The 16,140-nt window shown below is 43.9% G+C and overlaps 1 protein-coding gene across 15 annotated transcripts in view; it reads right to left on the bottom strand.

Annotated features, from left to right (window-relative positions):
• ANKHD1 (ankyrin repeat and KH domain containing 1) overlaps positions 1–16,140 on the bottom strand; it is a 99,855-nt gene that overhangs the window by 11,042 nt on the left and 72,673 nt on the right. For 12 of the 15 annotated variants that reach the window (XM_015641767.3, XM_015641773.1, XM_033517763.1 and 9 more), the window contains exons 19-31: positions 15,409–15,551; positions 14,415–14,628; positions 13,035–13,210; positions 12,089–12,251; positions 10,896–10,991; positions 10,483–10,599; positions 9,331–9,505; positions 8,567–9,020; positions 8,059–8,136; positions 7,172–7,318; positions 5,639–5,749; positions 4,039–4,188; positions 2,120–3,735 (exon numbers count right to left, since the gene is read on the bottom strand). In XM_015641767.3, coding sequence (XP_015497253.1) covers positions 2,120–3,735; positions 4,039–4,188; positions 5,639–5,749; positions 7,172–7,318; positions 8,059–8,136; positions 8,567–9,020; positions 9,331–9,505; positions 10,483–10,599; positions 10,896–10,991; positions 12,089–12,251; positions 13,035–13,210; positions 14,415–14,628; positions 15,409–15,551 — 3,640 coding nt within the window. The remainder of the gene's footprint in view (positions 1–2,119; positions 3,736–4,038; positions 4,189–5,638; positions 5,750–7,171; positions 7,319–8,058; positions 8,137–8,566; positions 9,021–9,330; positions 9,506–10,482; positions 10,600–10,895; positions 10,992–12,088; positions 12,252–13,034; positions 13,211–14,414; positions 14,629–15,408; positions 15,552–16,140) is intronic. The other 3 variants (XM_033517764.1, XM_033517765.1, XM_033517766.1) reach the window with 1 other exon arrangement.

Genomic DNA, 16,140 nt, shown 5'->3' with positions numbered 1-16,140 from the left:
CTGCTGCTGGCCAGAGCATGAGCAGCGATCAGCCCTTCTCCCCCTCCTCAAAACCTCATGAACCTGGCACCAAGCCCTGTGGAAACAGCCATGGGAGTCCTCAGTTCTGCCAACCTCGGAGCCTGAGGGCAAGGTCAATTTCCCTGGGACAAGCTGGTGAATGAGAGGTGCACAGACCATACTTGGCTCTGAGGGAAGGCAACAGAGAAGTTCTCAGCCTACTGTACTCACTCCTTTCTATCACACCTTCCAAACATCCTCAAGCTCCCTTAACCCCCCTACTCCTTGAATATCTAGATTCTGAAACAAAGGTGATCAAAAGCAGCATGAAGTAAAATGACATTAAATGAATCAACTAAGGACCTGACTAATCAGTCATCTCCTGCCAGACACTATTTTAACAACACACTACCTATTTGCAGTTTTTCTTCACTTTGCAATATCCTAATCAAATCCTAACTCAGGAAAAGTGTGTTCTGTCCAAATATTTTTGAGCTTCAGTCAAGAACTTCACACATATCTCCCCCAAAGTCAACTGTGTGACCTTTCCTTGACTATCTACCTAACCTTTCTAAGGGCAGAAACAGATTTACAGTTTTTTAAATACTTACAGTCACTTAAGGATATATATATGTATATATATATATATAAGGATATATATATATATAAGGATATATATATATATAAGGATATATATAAAAGGATATATAAAGTAGAAATATAATAAATTTTCCCCTATCACAAACAGATGATCTTAACATAAGGGAACAGCAAAATCCTTTTGCTGCTTTGCTGCTGTGGGAAGTCCCAGTCATCCATGTTTGCACATGCAGGATGCAACTGTTAGGGAAATCAGCACATCCCATTTGTCCTAAGTTTCCTTTCCCAGGAATTATTTCAGCAGCAGCCAACCCCAGAGGTAGAGCACTGCAGAGGAAAAGCTGAGCCACTGTCAAGTGGTTCTGGAGCCTGCTGTGGGTCTGGAAGCTCTTCCAGTTACTGTATCTTACACATGTGGTTCTGCTTTCTACACTGAAGCTGGATGTGGCACAGAGTTCTTTCTAGGTGTGCCCTCCCTTTGCAGAGTTATCCAGCCCAAATTTAACACTTGAGAAAACTGCAGTCATAGCAAACACCCCATTCTTGTGGTTAAAGCCAGTCAGAGAAAAGTGTTCTGGTTTGCAGAAGTCTTGCACATTTGTCAAGGACAATTTGAGAGGAAAGGGAATGCTGGAGATCTTTCCTTACCATCACATCTTCCAAATGCTCCCTTCTCTTTTAATCTGAAAGTCAAACTACCTCAACTTGTCCCAGCCCATCATTCAAGTCCTGAAGCTTTATCCCAAATAGCCAACACACAGTGTGGGCAAGGATAACTCCAGAGCAAGGCTCTCCAGATACCCAGCTCCAGGGCACCCCACAGCCACCACAGCACAGAATAGATCTCTTGAGGGTCCCTTCCAACCAAATGGGTGCAGTTGGTTGTCTGCAACACGGTTTGAACACTGAGAAGATAGAAATCCTGCAGGCAGAGCACAGCAAGGGCATGAAGCTCAATGTCAGTGTTCTTAACCCATTTCAAACAAATCCAGATGTGCAAACTATACTGAACTTCTGAATAGAACACCCCACACAGTAGCACACCAACAAGCTTATTAAAACCCTAGAGCCATATCAAGAGCCAAAAGGCACAGAGAGTTTACCCTCACTGAGTCAAGCTGGAGTCTCACATACAATATGGAGCACCTACATGCAGTCACTGCTGCAGCTGGAACCTCCAGGAGTCCTCAGCTTTGGTGTCACCCCACACTGTGCTCCATTCCAACCCCAAACCTAAAATCAATGCTATGCTACAAGCAGGTGGGAGCATTCCTGTCTCACACAGAGGACAAACAGTGCAACATCTGCAAACTCCCCAACACCTAACAGCCTAGAAGAGCTGAAAAAAAAAAAAATTATCAACATTTTAAAGGGCACTTGGAAAAAACAGGCCATCCTCATTACATGAGCATTCACCAACTCCATGAGTCATTTGCAGACTACTCCTCCATCAGTATGATGGTCAAAGTGCAATGGCTGAAGAAATAATTTTGTCCAGAACAGGATCTTAATGACTTACCTACAGGACTAGTTGAAACCCGTTGGGAAGGTGGCCTGAAACCAGGAGCCTTGGAGTTGTCGGGATGGACGTTTTCCACATGTCCTAGCACAGAGTTATTCAGAAAGGTAGACTGAACAGTGAAAGATGGGTCAGCTGCTGCTCGGGTAGAGAGTGGACAGTCTCCCCATGCTTGGTTAGCTGGCACCTGGTTGCTATCAAAAAGACTACTAAAGTGATTGAAGAGCGTTGCTGGCCCAAAGGCAGGAGGCAATGATTTGTTTGCTGGGTTAATGTGCATCTGAGAACCGTTCATAACGTTCATGGCTGACGAAAGCTGCACTGCAGCAGGTGGACCTTGAGAAGGTGTTAAAGGAACTTGATTCGTAACAAAAATAGACTGAGGATCTTGATGGAGGTTTGCATTTGGTACCACTGAATAGAAAGAACCTCTGGACTGCATCCTGTGAGTAACTCGAGGTGCTGGTACAGCTACTTGAGGTAAGTTACTGTTGTCCTGATTATCTGCAACAACTGACCTGGGCGACGCTAAGCTTAAAGGAGCAGATTCTGAGCTGGATGAAAAAGGCATCGACATGGAAGGGCTGATCTCAGACATGCTGCTTGGCAGTATCTCATCTTGGGCTCCGCTGAGCGGCGCAGGGCTGCTCGCCGGGCGCGTTTCGGTGCCCCCTGAGCTGCTGCTGGCTGACACACTGCAACTGCTCGCGGCTGAAGCTGGTGGGCACGCGCTTGTGGGCGGCTGCTCGGGGGTCGCCACCTTCTCCTTGGGGGCGGAGACAGCCGAGAACGAGTCTGCTTTCAGGGCAGAATGCTGCGCTTGCGGAGCAGGAGACGGCAGAAACGCCGTGGGCACTTGCCCGTTGTTTGGGGGGGCAGAGGAAGCTGAGGGCAGAGTGCTGCAGGTGCTCGTCACAGTTGAGATGGCTGTTGCTGCAGCGCTCGTCTTGGGGACGCAGGCGAAGAGCTGCTTCCTGACCGAGGAGGGAGTCCGGTTACTGGTCACACCCAGAGGCTGGGTGGAAGCAGCTACAGACGAGGCGGTAACGGGACAGCTGGACGTAGCCAAGCCAGGAGACTCCGTCTGCAGAACGTTTCCATTCTGGCTGCCTACACGGCTCGAGCTATTATGCTTTGGAGAGCTGTTCGTGCTGCCAGGGTTAACTGGTCTCACCGGGAATGGTCCCCAAGTGTTCGGTGAAGGTGAAAAGGTTCCTCCAAACTGGGCCATAGGTAAGCGAGGGTGCCGGATCTGTTGCATAGTTTGGGCAGCCAGCAAGGCAAAATGAGGGTGAGAATAAGCGAGAGGAAGAGACACCGGAAAAGATGAGCGCACGTTCGCTGGGACATTCTTGTTCAATTTGTTAGGAGGCTGGAAAGTAGAGAGTGTCGATGACTGCGACGTGACCAGGGGCGGCGCTCCGAGAGGAAAGGAGTTCTTGTTGGAAGCAGTCGCAGTGCTGACTCCAGATGAAAAGTTTGTGTGGATTGATTTGGTACTCGAAGCAGGTGTTCTTATATGAGTTTTAGGAATCAAGTCTTCCAGTTCCTTGGCAGGATCTTGAATAAGGGCATTGATGAGTTGCACTGCGTATCGCGTGGACTCTGTACCACCCCTAGATTAAACACAAACAGATTTATCTTTTGCAAAAGAAATCTCACTTTGTGCAATGTTCCATAGCTTCAATCATACACTGATCTCTAAGTCTATTGTAAGTTTACTGAGGTAAATTATTTCTTAACTTCTGTGTGTCTTAAGGATTATCTCTGAAGTTGACTGTCAGCATATTTTAGCAGCAGGAATGTATGTTCTATTCTAGAACAAAGAAGCTAAATAGATCCTGCCTTAGAAAGCAAACACACTTTTCAGTAAATGACACTGTGGACTAACTCAAGACTTTCATTTTGAGATACTGTACCTTATAGTGATCATTCTCTCTCCATTCTTATCTTTTTGCTTATCCACATCAATGTGGGCACCAGTGACATCTTGAATTGCTGTGATGTTGCACCCACCTCTTCCCATTATTCTAGATACGACAGAAGCTGGGACTGATAATTTCTTTGACCTATATCACAAAGATCAGAAATCTGTGAAATGCATTCAGACTTCAAAGACAGAAAAAATCCCTCTGCTGTCTAACAATGGCTGAAGTAATACTCTTAAGGGCAGAATGTTGTTTTCTGCTGATCCTTTCTTCACCCTTTGGAGCCTCTCTCAAAGTCCCCCACTCAAATTACTCGTCATCCTCAGTACCTGACAAGGATTCTCCAGTAGAATTTATTCCCCCATTATTGTAACACAGATACATAAGCCTCACACTATTTCAGAAACCCTTCTGGATTTTATCTTATCTTGGGCACCTCTCCAAAGTGAGACAAATCCTTAGCTTATCAACCTGAATTTACACAAGCAGCACTGCTTCAAATACAAAAGCCCATGGCTTAACTATTTTGATTGTTTATAGCAAGGAGAAGGCAGCTTTCCAGGGTTTTTCCAGTGATGAGCTCTGTAATACCACCTGCATCCACAGCCTTTTAGTATCCACCTCTTTCAGACCTCAAGATCTGGAAGTGCAGTGTCACCAATAAACAGTGGTGGGTGAAAGCAGCTGAAGGTGTGCAGTGCTGTGATTTAGGACTTGCAGGCTCACTGTCAGGCCACAATGCTGTCACCAAGTCAGTTCAGGGTTTTCATGATTCACATGGTACTGGTGGGTCAGAGCAAGCACGTGGGAAGTTCTGAACACAAGCCCTGCTTGCACACAGACCTCAGCTGAAGTCCCTGGGCCACCACTGTCCACAGACTTTAGGGTGGGTTGGACCTCTTGCACCCATAAGCTGCTTTCAGGCTTGCTACTGATGTGCACTGGCTTGATGCTGAACAATTAGAGGGGATTCAAAGGGGTTTCAGCAATCACAGGTCCCCACCACCCTGTGGAAAGGCTGCCAGCTTCACCTAGCTACTCCAGTCTTGGAAACTTGTAAGTAACTTGATTCTCGGAGAATTGTTTGTCACTTAACAGGACTTAAAGGAAACCTGTTTAATTTTAAACATCTAAACACATGGAAATGTTCTAAAACAACACCTCATGTGGCCAAGGTGTTTCTTCTTTTCTCCATCCCTGCCAGGACAGCACACTACAACCCTTCCCATCCCCAGAACCCCCAGTGCATGCACCCAGCTCTACCCAAGCCTGTTTCATGCTTTGGGGTTCTTTCATCACCTCCACTTCCACGGCTCCCCTCTCAAGACAGACATCACAGTTACTCCCTCCCCAGACCAGAGCTCCATCATCACCTAAGTTTCAAGAACACCTGTATTGCTCACAGGGCTCCTGACTGCACCTTGGTCTGATTCCACCCCAGCCCACTGGGGACCTCTAGCAACCACTCAAGAAGGCATTTCTCTTCCAGGAGAGCCCACCCCCGTCCCCTCACATCCATTATCCACAGCCATTTCCCTTCCTCCCACCCAAAGCTGATGGTTTTGACCTAGAGAAGTGTCCCAAGAAGTACCTTTTTGCTCCAGAACAGCAGCGCCCTCCTCTCTGCAGCTGAAATTGCTCGATTGGCGTTGGCTGCAGAGTGTTGCTGGGGGGAGGGTCTTTCAAAACTCTGCCCACTTGCCTGTCAGGGGCAGAAGGGATGTTTGCATTGGTTACTTTGATAGACATCCCTTCTAGCTGGGGATCAGCTCACAGGGAGAGGGAAGAAGAATTCTTGTTGAGATCAGGAGAGATTTTAGCAGAGGGAGTTCCCAGGCACTGCACCCACACATCTAGGGTGACCAACAACGCTCTTTGGCAGGACATGCTTCCAACAGTCAGGGCACAGCAAACACCAGTGCAGAGCACTGAATGGAATGTTCCTCACGGTATTCCTCAGGAAAGAGGATAGGGCAGGTTCTGGATACATGTCTAGAACACTGCTAAAAGGCCAACACAAGAGCAGACAACACCCATGTGAACTTTTGGGCTGAGCCAAAGAGACTCAAAAGCCCCAGAAGAGCAGGAGCAGCCCCAGACCAGAGGGGTCAGGGGGTCTGAGAGGTTCCTGCCTGCACCACTCCCCAAGGGGGGGCCAGGCTGCCACCACACACCCAGCAAGGCCATGTCACTTAGAGAGCCTCATTGGAGACCACATCAAAAGGCAGAGACCAAAACAACTCTAAGAATTCAAACATAAATTTTCATCTTAATCTTCTTTTTTAACCTTTATTAAGAACACTCTGTGGCTTCCACTAATCCAAATGCACTAAGCCCTCTGTACAATTATGTTCTTTGCACATAGCCTAAAATTCTCCAAAATTAGCACATCTAATCATTGCCACTGCAGAACACAAAAGCAGGAGGGTTTCCTAAGTGCACCCAAAGCATCTGACACTGGTATGTTCGTGCTGTATTCCTTTGTGATGAAGAGAACAACAAAAATCAAAGCCAGATGATCATTCTAGTTCCAAGCAGTAGACAACATAAAGGTTACAGAAGAGATACTGGGTTGTTCATGGCCATACAATAAAACCCAGTACATTTTCAAAGGAAAAGATTGCTTTACAGTAGATCTTTAAATCTCACTGTACCTCTAAGCACTCACTTTAGGGTGACACGATTTTCCACTGAATCAGTGATCAAGGTCACTGCCCAAAGTACAATGAATTTTGGCCTTGAAGAGATCATTTGCCTCTCCTCTACTCACATCCATCATGCCTTTAGTTCATGGGCAATCATCTGCTGTAGGGCTTTTCATTGCCCTCTGCTCCCTTCCCCATTTATCTTGTCCCCACATCCTTTACTCCACTAAAGTCAGAGCTCTTCTTTATTTTCTCATACCAAATACAGTGTTTATGTCATGTTCACATTAAGTTAGTAAGAAGTTACTACAAATTAAGGCTGCAGCTGGTTTTCCCAGCACTGCAAGAGAAAGTGGGGTAGATTCTCCTGTAAGTTAATTCTTTAGTTATATAATCTTGCTGCACATTCTGTATTTGAGAATAATATACAAGCTAAAAAGCTCATAGACAGTTTTAAAACATAGTATTAAAGTATTTACCTTCTAACCACTTCTTTCCAGCCTTCTTCTCTTTTCTGGCCTCTTTTAGGACTGGTCAGATTCAGCTTTACATTTGGAGAGGTCAGAGGCAGGGAAACAGCCTTATAAGTAGTCGACAAAGAATTCGAATGACCTTCACCATCAAGTCTGGGAACAGAAATGTGCTGATTACAAATTGCAGAATAAAATGACAGCATACAGTTTACATTCCTGCAGCTTAAAACTAGTAGCACAAACTGTTTCCAGAAGAACCACCTTTAACAAGGAGTCAGAAGGATGCATTTAGCTTGGACTGCACAGGACCCCGAGGTTCTTGCAGCAAACCTTGGATGAAAGGTCCAAGGCAGAAACAATCTATGCTCAAAGAACAGAGACAAATCCCAATTTTTAACACTCCTAATGGGAGCCCAAAACCCACACCCTCTAACCACAAAGGTTGATGAATCCACTTATTCTGCATCTAACTTGAATTTGGGGAAAAATAAGAAAAATATCCTCTCTTTCCACTCCCAGAAAAGCATCTCAATCAGTCTCACAAGAGCTTTGTCTCATTGCCCTTCTTGATGCCCCAGTGTTTGTGTTCTTATTGAAGGTGGCTTCTCTGTCAGCCCAGTGTCCTGCAGATCAACCTCCCTGCCCTCTTCCCTCCCTTAGTGCAGAAAATGGAAAGAGAAAACAAAACTATGGAGGATCAGACTTGTGTGACTGAGATGTAAAAGCAAACAATGACTACAGACCCACATGAGATCTAAGCTTTCTGATTCAGACCTATGACCTCTTCAGAAAGTGGTGGTGTAAAAGTTATCAGCTCATTCCCAGGCAACTGAATGATCTTTTGAACAATTCAAGTGGCCCCTGCATGTTCCCTGAGTTCTTCTGATTCTCACCTCTGGCTCGACAAGGTTATATCAAACTGGCCATCAACCTGGCAGGTGAAATGCTCAGAGTCATCAACTTCTTCCCTCCTTAAAAGAAAGATTGCAAGTCAAAAGAGTTAATGCTGAAACCATAAAAAAAATCAAAAAGTAACAAAACCACTTCTGTACATGGAGATAAGTAAAGCTGGCACTTCCTTAGTTAATTCCCAGCACATTAACTTTAAGATCTATTCTAATGAAGCCAACAATACAACATGGATGCTTAAAAAGTGCAGAGAGAAAAGGCCATTTTGCCCAAGTAGTATTAAAAACTAGCCAACAATCCCAAAAAATCTTATTCTTATAAGATTTTAAAGAGGTTGTGCTCAATAAACTTAACACAGCTACGCAAATAAAGCAGCCTCAGTCTCTCTGTGCTCTGGGAACACACAGTTGACATAGAGCTTAAGCTACAGAAAATTGACACTGGCATAGATGGAACCTTGTGAAACAACAGGAAGGAACAGAGCAGTGTCACCTTGTTGGTGTTTTGGAAGCTGAGGTGCTGTTTTTTTCTTCCTGAGAGGGGATGAGCAGTGAGGCGTAGCGCCGCTCCGAGGAGTTTGTATCCATTGTGAAGTTCAGCTCCTGGCTCTTCCCTCCACTGCTGCTTTCACTATTGCAATCTGTGCTATCCAAGTTATCTGAATCGCTGTTCCCACTTGCACCACCACCTCTTGGCTCTCCATTTATTTTATTTTTATCTGCTTTTTGCTGTGCTAGAGATATATGCTGATCTGGCAAAATTATCTGCATATTCTGAGGAGTCTCTTTTGTTTTATTTTTCTTATTTTTTCTATTTGTGCTGGGGGTAGTCACCACATTAGCTCTCTTCTTCCCAAAGGCATTTGTGAAGGTAGTTGAAGTTGCAGAAATTCCAATTGTAGTTGTAGTAGTTGCACTTGGAGGCTCTATAGGAACTTCTTGCTCCACTGAAAGAAAAGCAGTTTATGTACAATCAGAACCCACAAAATAGAGAAATCAGTGCCCTCATTGAATACACTACAGCTGGTTCCTTGCTGAGCTGTCAGACTAGCACCAAATTCAGCTGTAAATCCTCCAAGACTGAAAGACTTTTATGAACAAAGGAGGGGGTGAAAAAAATGAGCCAAGGAGTTTTACCAGGCAGCAGCCATGCAACACTGTCAAATATGAGAGACCAGATTTCATATTCCTTTTCCTTGATGGTTACAAGGTGGCACCCCCACAACCACATAGTTCATAGAAACACCTGTTCTTTACCTTCATCATCATTTTCTTCTTCATCATCATCTTCTTGCAGTTCCAAAGTTTCCTTAGGCTTGTTTTCTTCATCTTCTTCTTGTTTTCTTTTTTGTTCCTCTTTCTTCTTCTTTCTCTTTTCCTTTCTTTTCTCCCTTTTGGCTGCAAGAGCTTGTTTTCTGCTCTCCTCTCTTGACTGTGTAGGAGAAAAGAATCCATATTTAAACATTTTCACATAGACTAAATTATAATTCAGATCTTTCCTAGAAATCTGGGGGGGAAGAGAAAGGAGAGAGCACAATGAACTAGAATGACTTTGGCACACACTGAATCATTACACAGAAACTGGACAGACCTTATGCAACAACAGGACTAGCTGGTCCCAAAACTTCTAAGGAATGATAACAAAGTAATAACCAAAACAGAAGTATTGAAAAAATAGAGCTTTACTGGAAGACCAGAAAAATCTCTCATCCTCTCAATCCTTTCTCAAACATTTAATAAGGTCAGTGATATTTTTGGTGTGATGTTCACATCTTTGATTCAAAGGCCAGTACTCAATGGCTCTAATTTTAACCAGTTTTTTTCTTTTAATATATGGAATCAGTCTTCTGCTGCACTGTTCGTGGACAGCAACTGATGTGTGTTTAACAAGTCCTCAACCTGGAAAACTTAATAAACTAATGTGGAACTTGTCAAAAACTGTAAGAACCTCCATTAAGAGAGCTCACTCAGGAATATGTTACTCTAAAACAATTTACACTATTCCCAGCAAAAGGAGAAGGGCATTTTCTCCACTATCTGCTCAAATCCCCTGAGCAGAAGTCCAAAAAATGTTTATGGATTATGATTTACACCCAGAGAAACACACCATGAGACTGGAGCCCTCCCTTACTCACATGTCCTCTGTGCTGAGGTGAGCTCAGAGTTAACTGCCTAAGGAACTATTGGTAAGTCCAAGCTTTCCTAAAAAGGACAGAGGAGTGGCTGAAGCAGAAGTCAGTTCTGATTTGCCACCCTCAGTATGTGCCTCACTTGTATGATACATCAGGGGAAGGAACACAGACACAGTCAGAGCATGAAGACTGACTGTCCCAAGAAGCACCAAGGGAAATGCAGCCTAGAGATTCACACAGTTCAAACACTGTGACACAACAGCAATTATCTACTCACTTTTTCCAGGTCTAGCTCCTTCAGCAGTATAGTTGCATTTTTATTGGCTTCTGCAGCCTGCTGGTCTTTAGCTTTCACAATTGTCTCCACACACTGGTGACACTTTTTCAACAGGTCCTGAAATGCAAACTTGTCTTACTTCAACAGTAATAAACAACAGCTGAGGAGTGAGGCTTGCTCTACAAACATGAGATTAACTCCTCTGTATTCATAACCATACAAACTATTTCACACAATAGGATCTAATGCTGATTTACTTTTTAAGTGCTGTATTAAAAATGAGACATGCACAAATCCCCAAATCAGATGTATGTGAGCAAACATGTACATTCAGTTTTTGAATACTTAAGAATTTCCCAAGGATATTTTTGTTGGAATTTCAGGCCAGGGTCTTCTCCCCAAGTCCAACTCACCTTGTCTGTGATGGTCGCTATGTAGCGCATGCACTCAATGTCTGAAGGAAACTGGTTAACTTCTTTCACCAGGAACTGAACTACTTTCACATGCCCCTAGAACACCAAAGAAAATTCCAATCTCTTGTATACAATTGTCAGCATTCATCATCAAAGTACAAGTTTGGTATCAATGCAAACACTGAAAATAAGCAAGAACATTTCTGCTAAGCTGCTGTTTGTGATGAGGGGCAGTTCCTGCTTGCTCAGTGCGGACAGCACAGCCACTGTTCTCCTTCAAGGTGGCAAAGACAAGTTATTTTTTATTTTAAGGTACAAGGACTAGAGGCAGATCTTCATGGTTATATCTCATAACAACCAAAAAACAAGACAACCCTCTTTAGACACCATTTATCACCCAATCCACTCTCCTGCCACTCATCCCATGGAGCTGAGTTAAGACTGTTCAATTACAGGTTAAGTCAGATCAGGAAACGAAGCCACCTCAATGTTATCCTGGCAAGCACATTCCTCTGCCCCTGGGTATGCTGTGCAACCACACAAAGCACCCAACTGTTGCTTCTGAAGTGATGTGAAAGCAAGGCAGTGTCAAAACAGGGGAAAGCTCAGCCCCTTTTGTTTGTCAAAAAAGCTGCACACTTATTTCCTATTTTGTTAAAGGCAAAGCAGTTTTGGTTAATAAATTCCTCTGTGATAGTTATGCTCCTTGCACCCAACACCACAAGTGATGGAACCACCCCAAAACAATGTTCTTCCTGCCAAGAAGAAAAGGCAGTGGGTGACAGAAGAGCTGACTACAGTGTCCCATCACAAGACATTAGGAACAGGAGAAGCACAAAGGAATCAGGACAGCTTATTGCAGACTGGTGTTGTGTTCATCTCCAAAGCAGGACTGAAACAAGCAGTACAGACTGCAGAAATATGGAAATCTCAAATATTCCAAGTTTTTGCAGAGTGTACAACTGGAAATTATAAAGTTAACATCATTTATGGAACCAAGTTTTTCAGCTCTCAAAAACCAGATCCTTGCGAAGTACAGTAATTATGATTTTGATTGAATATAATTATGATTTTGAAGCAGGCATTTTATCAAAGCAATGACTTTGCCATGTTATATTTGATTCTTCCAAAACCAAGCACTCAGACTCAAACGAGAGGCACTACTTGGAAAACATAAAAAGCTGGTCTCCTACCTTGCGGAATGCTGACATGAGGGGGGTGATTTTGCGGTTATCTGCAGCATCCACATCTGCCCCTGCCTGCACAAGCAGCTGGACCACGTCATAGTGCCCACCATTAGCTGCCAGCCACAGCGGGGTGTTTCCTTTCTTGTTGCGGACATCAATGTGTGCCCCTCTAAAAACACAAACCCAGGGAGATGGGATGAGTAAAGGTGGAAGTCAGAGAGCAAGAACACAAAACATCAGAGTACAACTGGATATGGAGCTTTAATAACTGAAATACAGTGGTAAGAAATTCTGTCCCTGAAATTTGCTGTTTCATCTGCAGGGTAGTGACATGGGGATTATTTAAACCTCCCTGACAGAAATAAACACTCATTTCATGTCACCTACTGCACCAGAAATATGCAACCAGCAACCTTTAAATTATCAGCGTGGTGACTACCCACAGGACAAAGCAACCCCTTGAGATTTTAGCAGCACACTGGGTAATGCCTGAAAAGCTCAAGAGCTACTTGCAGGTTTTGCCCCCCAAGTGACAGTGAGGAAATGCTCAAGTGGGAGTTGCTGGATTCAGACACAAACAAACTGTCCAAGCCACTGTCTGCCTGCCTCTGGTCCCAGCTGCCTGCTTTGCTTAATTAACACTGCAATAGTGAGATATTCCAGGGTAACACTGAAGAGCAGGGAACAGATCTAACATCCTATTTTCAAAGCTTCCCATTCCCTTTGCTCTCAGATGCACGAGGTAACGTGAACAAGAGCACCCTTTCCACAGAAGAATACAGAACAAATGTGCCACTAATCATTAGTCATAACTGCTTTGGCTTGGAAAGGACATGAAAGCTCATCTTGTTCCAACCCCCTTGCCATGGGCAGGGAAGCCACCCACGAGATCAGGTTGCTCAGAGCCCCACCCACTCTGGCCTTAAACACTTAATGAGAAGAAATGATTTACCGATTAATGAGGAGCTCGCAGAACTTGTAGTGACCCTTATCTGCTGCAATTGTTAAAGCCGTATCTCTTGAGGAAGGCACGGGTGGGGCATTCACATCTGCTCCTTTATCAAGGAGAACCCTTCCAACTTCTGCATAGCCTCCTGAAGCTGCTTCCATCAGAGGTGTGAGACCAGTCTGTGCAAAGAGAACGAGTTACTCTGTGAAATCTGCACAGTAAACTTCAGATAAGACATAAATGTTTCCTACAAAGGGAAATCAGATTTTTATTTAGCTGCTTATATTTAGTTTAGGAGCCTAACTTCAAGCAGTCTCTTCCTCAAAAAAGACCCCAAAAACCCGAACGAAAAAAACCCAGACAACAAAACAAAACACCCACACACAAACCAACCAAACAAAACCAACCCAAAACCCAAACACTCTCGGGCTTTGATTTATACAAACCCAAGCAAACTGTTGACTAAGCACCACCAGATACCTGTCTCAACAGCAAATGCAAAGTTTATAACAAGATCTCTACAACAGAGGTTAGAATAGATTCAAATGAAGACACAAGTGTTTCTACAAAAATACTCAGAAACTGGCTTTATAGCTTTCTCTAGCCTCCCTTGGCACTGAGACTGATCTGGGCCCAACTTAGTTGCCAGGTCAGACTGTTAAAAAAACTTACACCAGCTGCTAACATGCCCAACTGACCATTTGAGAGCTGGCTTTTATCCATATCCCCTTTTCTCCAGCCACAGTCATTCCAGAAGCAGGCGGGGTAGACAGACACAGCAATTATTTCAGCAGCCTTAGGAGTTACCAAAAATTCCTTTGTGCTGGGGAAATCAGTCTGGCTGTCTACACAAGCTTTAAGCTTGCTTTATGGCAGGAGACACAAAGCTGTCCCAGAGCACCAAAGGATGGGACCTGTGGAGCATTTCAGAGGCACAGAAGGTCACAGTACTGAAGCCACGGGTTCTACAGCAACGTAAAAGCTTTACAAAGTTTGACTGCACTACTTCGGTTGTAGACAAGAAGTCTGTTCTATATGAGAATCACAAGCAACACTATTCTCTTCCTGCCTAGACTTCACTTGCATGTAAAAATATCTGTATCTGTTCTGAGTATCATGTCAAGTTTAAACCTGAAAAAGTCTAGACAAGAGTCAATCTAAGTTTCATTATAAACTCAGAAGGACCGGTCAGCTTTTCCCTAATGCAAAAAATACATCATCACTGATGCTTTTTTATTTTTTAAAAGAAACCACACTTATTTCAGAACATTTAAGTGCTCTGATGTTCTAACTCCTCTGAGCCCAGAGAGGCTCAAAGTTACAGGAAAATTTGAAGAAACTTGATGACAATAAGTCTTAAGGAAAGGCAAATCCCCCACTTACCTTTGCCCTGTGCTCGACATTGGCCTTCCTGTCCAAAAGCAGACTGACCACCTCTGCCCGGCCCTGGAAGCAGGCCAGGGTGAGGGCTGTGTTGCGGTTGGTCTCGATTTGGGCGTTAATATCAGAGCCCATATCAAGCAGCAGCTTCACGGCAGGGACGTGGCCATTCATAGCAGCCAACATCAGAGGAGAAATCCCCAGCTTACTGCCAGTCCTAAGGGAAAGAAACAAACTGCAGTGCCCACGGACAAAGGAAAGCTCTGGGAAATGGAAGTGTATCCAGGAGCAACAAAATGTTTTAAGTCAGAAAGGAACATATAACCTACACAAAATATAGGACCTAAAATAGTAGCATTTTTAACTGACTAGGAGAAACCACCGGAGGAACTACATGCAATAAAGAATTGCAATTTATAAACAAGGAAAATACATTTCAGCTGTAAGATGCTCTGATGGCCAAAGCAGACATAAGCCTTAAGCTACATCTGATATTTTGAAAGAAAAACATGCTTCTGGCACAGCTGCAGGTTGAATTTTCCCTAGTTAAGAGATCTCTTGCTCTGTCTAGTGTTAGAATATATCTAAGCTTTCTTAAAACAAATATAGAGCAGGCTTAAGAGACACTGCTGTGTAAATTTGTTCCTCTGCCTGAAAAAGACATCTTCAAACAGACAGAGCTGCTCTGAACACTTGGCTGCTTCCTTGACATGGTTCTATTGGAAATAGTTTGACTTCAAGTCCTCAGAATGGTGGAAAAGGGAAAGACCAGGTTTGCAAACTATAATCCCTTAAAATTTAGCTGTAAGTCAGGTGAAGTTTGTGATAAAGGACTTAAAAGCTCTAAGATAACACGAACATAAAAGATGTTATCAGTGCAAAAAGACTCTTGCAAGGAGGTCTGAAAACACCTGAGATTCCAACCTGTGCCTCAGGATGGAGCCAACAGGGAGTGCCTGTGCCACACTGCAGCTCAGCTGGTCACACAGTACATTACCTGGAATTAATTTCTGCCCCAGCATTGAGAAGAATCTTGATGATATTAACATAGCCCCCAGATGCAGCAAGGCTTAACGGCGTGTAATCAGACACATTCCTGTGTTCTTTATTTGCTCCCCGGGCCAACAGCAAATCAACAACCTGAAATGACAGGATGTGTATTAACAGACATATTGTGGCCTTTGCTATTATCCAGGGACTGAGAGCATGTTATCACAAACTTTCCAATGTGCTACCCATTTCTCTTGTCAACAGACAAGATTCCATAGGAAAACCTCCACCCCTCTTCTGCTTGACTTTATCTCTGTACAGCCCCCACAGCCCATGACCACAGCAGCTGAGCACTTGTCTGCCAGAAAGATTGTTTTACCTAAATAAAACTGCTGAAGTGAAGCTCTTCCTGGGAATCTTAAGTTTGCAAACAGAGATCCACCTGACTCCCATAATGTCTCACCATGTTTGAGCATCTCTTTCAGAAAAACTCATCTCACAACTTCAATTCAAATGACACTAGAGCCATGTTTGACCATCTGTATCACATGAACTTCCCAAAAAAACCCATGTGGTAAAAATCAGAGTGACTGAAGTTAATGGAACCAGGATGAGGAAGGACTCCTCTATCAGAAATTGCTTAAGAGCAAAGAATGGGAGAAAATGAAAAAACTTTGGTGATGTACTTCAGTGGGCCTCAACCTACAATTAACATAAGCCAGGTGATTTCCAAACAAGC

Source organism: Parus major, chromosome 13 (assembly GCF_001522545.3).
Source record: "Parus major isolate Abel chromosome 13, Parus_major1.1, whole genome shotgun sequence".
Classification (NCBI taxonomy): domain Eukaryota; kingdom Metazoa; phylum Chordata; class Aves; order Passeriformes; family Paridae; genus Parus; species Parus major.
The sequence above is the reverse complement of the archived record's forward strand: the minus strand, read 5'-3'. Positions and strand labels throughout refer to the sequence as shown.